Genomic DNA, 7,530 nt, shown 5'->3' with positions numbered 1-7,530 from the left:
TGCCCTCAGATGGCTGGCAGCCCGGAGTGACCTGGATTCCGGGCAGTGGGGTGGGCACCACACTCCTGCAGGCTTGCAGCACGTGCTACTGCCAAATTGTGTTGTCTTCTCTTTTCTTTGGTAGTACAGGGGAACCTTCAGAAATCTTAAAAAAATCTAGACTTAAAAAAGAGTGGGGGTCTTAAAATGGGGGTATATTCACGGACGTTGTGAACACGTAAGGTCTGAAAATGGGGGAGTCTAAAATCAGGGGGTCTTAAATACGAGGTCCAACTGCAGTGTTGGTGATGATGGTAGAAGTGTTGGCTGGAAAGGGTCAGAGGCTGTACAAAACAGAGTCTGTGAGTTCTTTACAGTCTCTATACGGATGGTGAGAGGGTGGGGTTAGGTGTATGGATGTCAGGGGGGAAAAGTGGATGGTGGAAAAAGGGTGGTGGTGGTGGTGGTAATGGCGATGGGAATGATGACAGTGACGATGACTACGACGATGATGGCAACGACGAGGAGCCCTCGGAAATAAAAGAAGGAGATCGCGATTGTGGTATTATTGGTAATAGTGATGTTGATGATGATGGTGACGATGACGAGGATAATGATAACGACGGTGCTGCTGCTGCTGCTGCTGATGGTGATAATTAGGATGATAACGACGAAGCCAACAACAACAGCGATGATAGTGATTGTGGTGAATACAATGAAGACGACCACGGCCACGACGACGATGACAATGAGGATAATAGTGACGGTGGTCACTGACCTCTGTCAGGCCATATGGGGGCACCTGGGGCAAAAACAACAGAACCCACCATGCTTTGTGTTCTGGACTCCTCATTTCTCGTCTGTTGACCACATTACTTGATTGATACAGCAGACGCTGTGAGGGTCATCGCTACCATGAGAACTCGTAGGTTAAAGACTCTTGCTTGGAATTATATTTTTGTTTCCTTTTTTCCTTTTTGTGTGTGTGCTTTTGATCAGGATTTACGCCGCGCCTTTGTAAACAAAATTTTGAGTATATAATTATGTGTTTACTTCTTCTTCTTCGTTCATGGGCTTAGACTCCCACGTTCACTCATGTTTTTAGCACGAGTGGATTTTTACGTGTATGACCGTTTTTTCCCCGCCATTCAGGCAGCATACGCCGATTTCGGGGGAATTATGTGTTTACAAAAAAAGAATAAAAAAGAATAAATAAAAATAAAATAATAAGATCGAGGCGCCTCCTGTTTTTGTCCAGGCTTCGACCTTGTCGTATTTCAATTTCTCTGGACGGTTTCATTTGATGCGGACTGCTTGTCAAACTTCAGTAAACCAGATTACGAACTTTATCACAAATTAACACTTATATACAGGTAGCCACTGGGAAATAGCACATTCTTATACTCATCAGTCAGTCTAGCTACAATGTAAGGCTATTCGGGTAAACCTGCAGGTAGCTGACAAGAGAAATTACACATCCGGGCATTGATAATTTCCTCGAACCTGTGTGTAAGCCCCCCCCCCCCCCCCCGTGCTCTCTGACCAGCTGGTATGGTCATAAGTGTATGAAAATATTGTGGAACCTCCGCAGTTCACTTGTATGTAGACTACAGGCGATTTACAGCACCTGTGTGTGTTGGTCTTTGCCCCCCCCCCCCCCCCCCTGCTATCTGGTATGGTCATAACTGTATGAAAAATATCGTGGCACCTAGGCAGTTCCCTTGTATGTAGATTACAAGCCATTTCCAGCACCCCTTGCAGGACCATGTGCCTGACAAAGAAGCTGGCCCCGTCCCAACAGGACGCTGGCACTAAAAAGACGGACGCCGCTCTCGCCCTCACACCTAAGAAACTATGACAAAAAAAACCCCGCGCCATTCTCAACCTCCCGCATGAAGTAATTCTCTTAGTATTTAGTCGTCGCAAGAATAGCGCGCAGACTTACCTCTCGAGGTAGGTTTATTTGGAGTGTTGGGCCGAAGACTGCGGGCTTTTCTGGCCGCCACCCGACTGGAGGTTAGCGGCAGTCATGCTCAGCACTCTGGCTCCCATACCCCCACGTCCGTCCACCCCCGTACCCCTCACACCCCCCCCGGTCCTTGCCCCCCCCCCTACACGTGGGATAAGGTGATGGCAGGGCTGATGGTTTGGACAGATGCTGGGAGAGCCCTGATGGGGCCGTGTCAGTGTTGCGTTGTACTGCCTTGTTTATTGCCTGCTTCTGTGTGTTGTACCCCCACAAACATACATACATCTATACACAGGTCGTGGCGAGCGAGCTATATAGGCTTTTTCTATACTGCTCCATGCATAGCCATGTCGCTGGCAGTACACAGACAATGGCGTGTATACATGCGTACATTTTTTTTATATTGCAGAGTTTTGTAATTTCTGACTAGTTCACTCGGTCACTTAAGTTCACAGACAGACGGACAGACAGAAGCGAGGCAGATAGACAGAAAAATAGACTGATAAAACCACACACACACACGCACACACACACACACACACACACACACACACACGCACACATACACACACACACGTACACACACACACACTCACACACACACACACACTCACACACACATACATACACACATACACACATACACACACGAACACGTCACTCAGTCACTCTCATTCTTTCTCAGAATCGCTGCCCTCCCTCTCATTCTTGTTTGACCACTAAACGTAGATTAACTTAGGGCAAAACAGATTTGATAAGCTGACAATAAGACCGTGCAAAACATGCATACCTACGGACAAGCATGCTCCACCTTACTCCAGCACAGATATACTCGTAACTTCACCCCTTCTCATATGCATGTGTGACAAATAAAACAAAGCTCGGACAGAACATCGTTTGATGCTGTCGGCCATGAATACAAAACATATTGATGACATTTAATGCAATTATCCATAACTGCCCGCAGCAGTTAATTATGGTGATTAACCCACCACCCGATTTCTTTTTTTACACAGTGCAAAATGGCAGTTGTAAATCTGCCTCTCCTTTTTGATGTGTTTGTGTGTGTATGTGTGCGATACATCATGAGGTTTTTGTATTATCTTCTACCCACTACACTCCATCCACCAAAACAGAACCTGCCGATGGTAAATTACAAGGACAGACGAGGACCTGCGTCTATATGAGGAGCCCGAATTACGAGAATGTTGAATTGTTGTTTTCATTAAAACCTTAATAATGTACCCTACTTAAAAGTTAACGAGCTCGATCAGACTCGCACAAACGCAGCCGTCGACTTTGTTATCGAATAAAAGCTGTTGAGTGTTGTCACTCCTTTTTTTAATCCAATGTTCAAATGTTCATGATCATTCGTCAAGTTGAGATGGGGGTCTGGTCATGTCCGCAAAGATGTGTTAACTGAGTCATTTATACCCACCTCAAGAAAGTCCTACACTCAACAAATATATAGTTTGAGCAATGTTGCACCGAAACGACACCAGTCATGTCGTGTCTTTATGTCAACCAGGAACTGACCCTTTTTCTCAAATGACACTTTTGACAACATAAAGAAAGATACCTGAAGTATAAATACACCTGTACTGTTATTTTGAATCCAAAATATTGTAATGAAAAGGACAGTAAGACGTCACAGTTTAATACCCATGATAAACGATTTAGCCTAAGAGAGGAGAGTGATGTCATTCCTGAAAAGAGTTGAAATACGTCATTGAGGGTTGTAAAACGTCACTTTCGACGTCAGCTTTCCCGTTAGTCTTCAAAGCTGGGGAGGCTAAAGCTGTCACTTAACGTAGCTTGCTACTTGTCGTTTGCTGCTTATCTTAGGTGCTTATGCAGTTTGAAAGAACAGGTGTTGTAGAAACTGAGTTTAATGCTTTTAAGCTAACGGGAGGGGGGTTGGGGCTTTCTTTGCCTCTATCTTTTTGTTTCTGTAACTCTGTCTTTGTTTTATTTCTCCGTCTCTCTTTTTGTTTGCCTCTCTGTCTGCCAGTGTGTATCCTTCTCTGTCTGTCCATCACTCTTTTCTCTCTGTGCGTGTATATGTTTGAGAGGAGAGAGAGAGAGAGAGAGAGAGAGAGAGAGAGAGAGAGAGAGAGAGAGAGAGAGAGAGAGAGAGAGAGAGAGAGAGCAGGGCCGGCCGGACTAGGCGAAGAGGAGGGGGGGGGGGGGGTTGCCAGTGGTGGCCCAGGGGGATGTCCCCCCTGGCGGCAGGGGCGGATCAGTTCATTTTATGACTGTTTTTTTTCAAAAGTATATTGTGAAGATATGGGTGTGAAGGCGCGAAGCGCCGAGTTGACGGCGCAAAGCGCCTAGCTTGCTAGGGGGGTCCGGGGGCATGCCCCCCCGGAAAATTTTGAAAAAAGGATGCAAAATGGTGCAATCTGGTGCATTCTGAGGATGATCATTACCAGTTTCAGGCAGCAGATTTTGTCACTGATTAATACCCCAAAAATTGAAACTCAATGTAAAATAAAGAAATGCATACCTCATTCAATATTTTTATTTTTTGGCTGGGGGGGGGGGGGGTCCGGAAACCCTAGAACCCACCCCCCCCCCTCGTTGTGGGGGTCAGGGGGCGAAGCCCCCTGAAGCTGACGGGTAGGTCATATTCTGAGATAGGAAAATGGTCGCTCCTTGCATGAAACGGCATAAAATAAACAATAATAAAAAAAATTAAATAAGTAAGGTACATGTTTAGGCTAGGGGGGGGGTTGCGCAACCCCCATAACCCCCCCGGTAGTCCGGCCCTGGAGAGAGAGAGAGAGAGGGAGAGAGGGTGAGAGAGAGAGAGAGAGAGAGAGAGAGAGAGAGAGAGAGAGAGAGAGAGAGAGACTGAGAGAGAGAGAGAGAGGAGAGAGAGAGAGAGAGAGAGAGAGAGAGAGAGAGAGAGAGAGAGAGAGAGAGAGAGAGAGAGAGAGAGAGAGAGAGAGAGAGAGAGAGAGAGAGAGAGAGAGAGAGAGAGAGAGAGAGAGAGAGAGAGAGAGGACTAAGAGAGACCAACTTTTTCCTCAGCAGCCAATGGTACACTCGACGCCGCCCCCCCCCCCCCCTTTCCTCTTCCCAGAAAAAATATAATCATTACTGGCCACAGCTTTGCCCTAAGGGTCACAAACCTCGATATAATCTCCCACCACCAACATACACTGCAGCAAACCACTGCTACCAGCACCGCTATACAGCAGGAAAAAAAGAAGAAAATACTATGGAACTTTCTGTTTAAGACCCCACCATAATGTCAGAAAATCAGGTCTTGAAACGTCGGTACAAAGAAACGCCCCTTTTAAAGCCATATGTACTCGATGACTATACACGCTAATTGCTTTACCAACAGCTGGAGACAGACTAAATTAAGTTCCCTGCAAAATATTGTGGTCTAGGACCCCTTAAATGTTGAGATATTTGAATTTTCATTTTGATCTGGATCGTCCTATTTATAGATTTGGCAACACATGTAACGTTGATGCAAGGGAGAGAACACCGCGGCTTTGTTGACATCCTCACTTTTTCAGAGGCTAGAACAAGCTGTAATGCATGTATTATGGTCCGCGCATGGTGACGTATCGTCATTATACATGATGGTCTTATGCTGCGTTTGACATCGATTGTGGGCAAACTACACTTTGTAAACACGGGAGTGCGTTAGTATGCCTTTAAGACCTTGACAAATCTGAGAAAGTCAGGGTTTGAAAAGAAGGTAGTCTTAAAACAGAAGTAACTTTACAGAGGTTATGAACAAAACATCTGAGAAAGCAAGGTATTGAAAATGAGGTAGTCTTAATGTGACAGGGGAGGCTACCGCTCCTTTCACAGCAGACTCTGCACCCGAGTTGTTGGCCTTTAAGTCAACACCGGTGGATCGTGGAATTCTGTTTGTGATGAGGTCTGGTGGTTTCCGATTGTCTGTATGTTCATGGAAACCTCCGGGTTTTCATAACAGTTTTTATAGGGCTAATAAATTAGCCCTAACATTTTCAATCCTGTTTGATTGCACTTCGCCTCCCGAGGTGATCGTAGTGTTACGGCACTCGGTTACATTAACATGGCTGTCAAGTTACAATGGGAATGAACAGAAAATGTAAAAAAAGCTTAAAAGGATAGCACATTTACTGAGGTCATGAACTGAAAAATCTGAAAATACCAGGTCTTAAAAGGGAGGTTCTACTGTGACCAAAAAAGAAGATGCTGACTAAAGAGAGGGGCGAGCAGAGGAGGAGAAGGCAGTTAGTACGATGTCCGCATTAAAAGCATGTCTGGACCATTAATTGGCCCCAGCTCACCGTTAGCCAGTCGCTCGGCCAATATTGGCCTCAGGACACGAACAAGTGGAAGACGAGAAGGGATGGGGTATTGACTGGTGTAGTTGTTTTGGTACCGAAAAAACAGGATAACTATCTGGCAGAAAGGTTAAGGCTAGGAGTGACTATGATACCAATTTTCGATCTCAATGAAGCAAAACCATTAAAAAGTCAGGCGACTGAGGAATGCTGTTGGATAATCCTTTGTAAAGTGTTAGCTAAGTTTGATCTAAAAATGTTCATTTTAAAAAAGAAATCTTTTAAAGTTACTTGACTGTTCATATTTATATTATAATCGTCACTTTGTTTTCCGTGTTTTTTGTTTTGTTTTGTTGTTTAGAAACGTAAAGGCAATGTGGCGCAGGAAGGCAGATGTTATTAATGTTCGTCTTCATATGAATATGGACTTCTGTTTTCCTACCCCCCGCGGGTTAGGGGGAGTCCCATTTTGGTTGGGACGAGAAAGAATTTACCCGATGCTCCCCAGCATGTCGTAAGAGGCGACTAACGGGTTCTGTTTCTCCTTTTACCCTTGTTAAGTGTTTCTTGTATAGAATATAGTCAATTTTTGTATAGATTTTAGTCAAGCAGTATGTAAGAAATGTTAAGTCCTTTGTACTGGAAACTTGCGTTCTCCCAGTAAGGTAATATATTGTACTACGTTGCAAGCCCCTGGAACAAATTTTTGATTAGTGCTTTTGTGAACAAGAAACAATTGACAAGTGGCTCTATCCCCTTTCCCCTCTTTCCCCGTCGCGATATAACCTTGAACGGTTGAAAACGACGTTAAACACCAAATAAAGAAAAATGTTTTCCTATCAGAATTAATTTCATCAATGAAAATAACAAATGATTTTGAAGTTGTTTACTAGTTTTTAACGACATATCACGTGCATGAATCACAAGTAAATTCATGTCACCATTTACACTGTCAAGTACCGCAGTAACTTTATTTTTGCTGCCCTAACACCCCCCCCCCCTCCCATCCCTTTCAAGTTTCAGGCTTGATTGTGGGACGAAAACAGATCAGCGGAGGAGAGACAGATTTGATTAGTGAAACCGTTTCCCCTCCTTGCCCTGACATGCATCCACTCTGCGCAGAGCAAATAGCAAGACCACACACTGAATCTTACAAACAGACCGACAGACGTACTCACACCGGCGCACACGCACACACACTATCGCCGATACCACATTTGCGGGACCAGCAGGGCCCTATCGTTAGAAACTCACACGCTTATATAAGAACCAGAACAAGAAGAAGAA

General features: G+C 44.8%; 1 protein-coding gene across 1 annotated transcript in view; it reads left to right on the top strand.

Annotated features, from left to right (window-relative positions):
* Positions 1-396: 396 nt before the first annotated feature.
* Positions 397-7,530, top strand: part of LOC138953277 (nucleolin-like) — a 7,410-nt gene continuing 276 nt past the window's right edge. The window contains exons 1-2 of the mRNA XM_070325075.1: positions 397-628; positions 7,511-7,530. The exon at positions 7,511-7,530 is cut by the window's right edge and continues 276 nt beyond it. Of these exons, the coding sequence (XP_070181176.1) occupies positions 397-628; positions 7,511-7,530 (252 nt within the window). The remainder of the gene's footprint in view (positions 629-7,510) is intronic.

Source organism: Littorina saxatilis, linkage group LG17, assembly GCF_037325665.1.
Source record: "Littorina saxatilis isolate snail1 linkage group LG17, US_GU_Lsax_2.0, whole genome shotgun sequence".
NCBI classification, from domain to species: domain Eukaryota; kingdom Metazoa; phylum Mollusca; class Gastropoda; order Littorinimorpha; family Littorinidae; genus Littorina; species Littorina saxatilis.
This window is presented reverse-complemented; position numbering and strand designations above follow the sequence as displayed.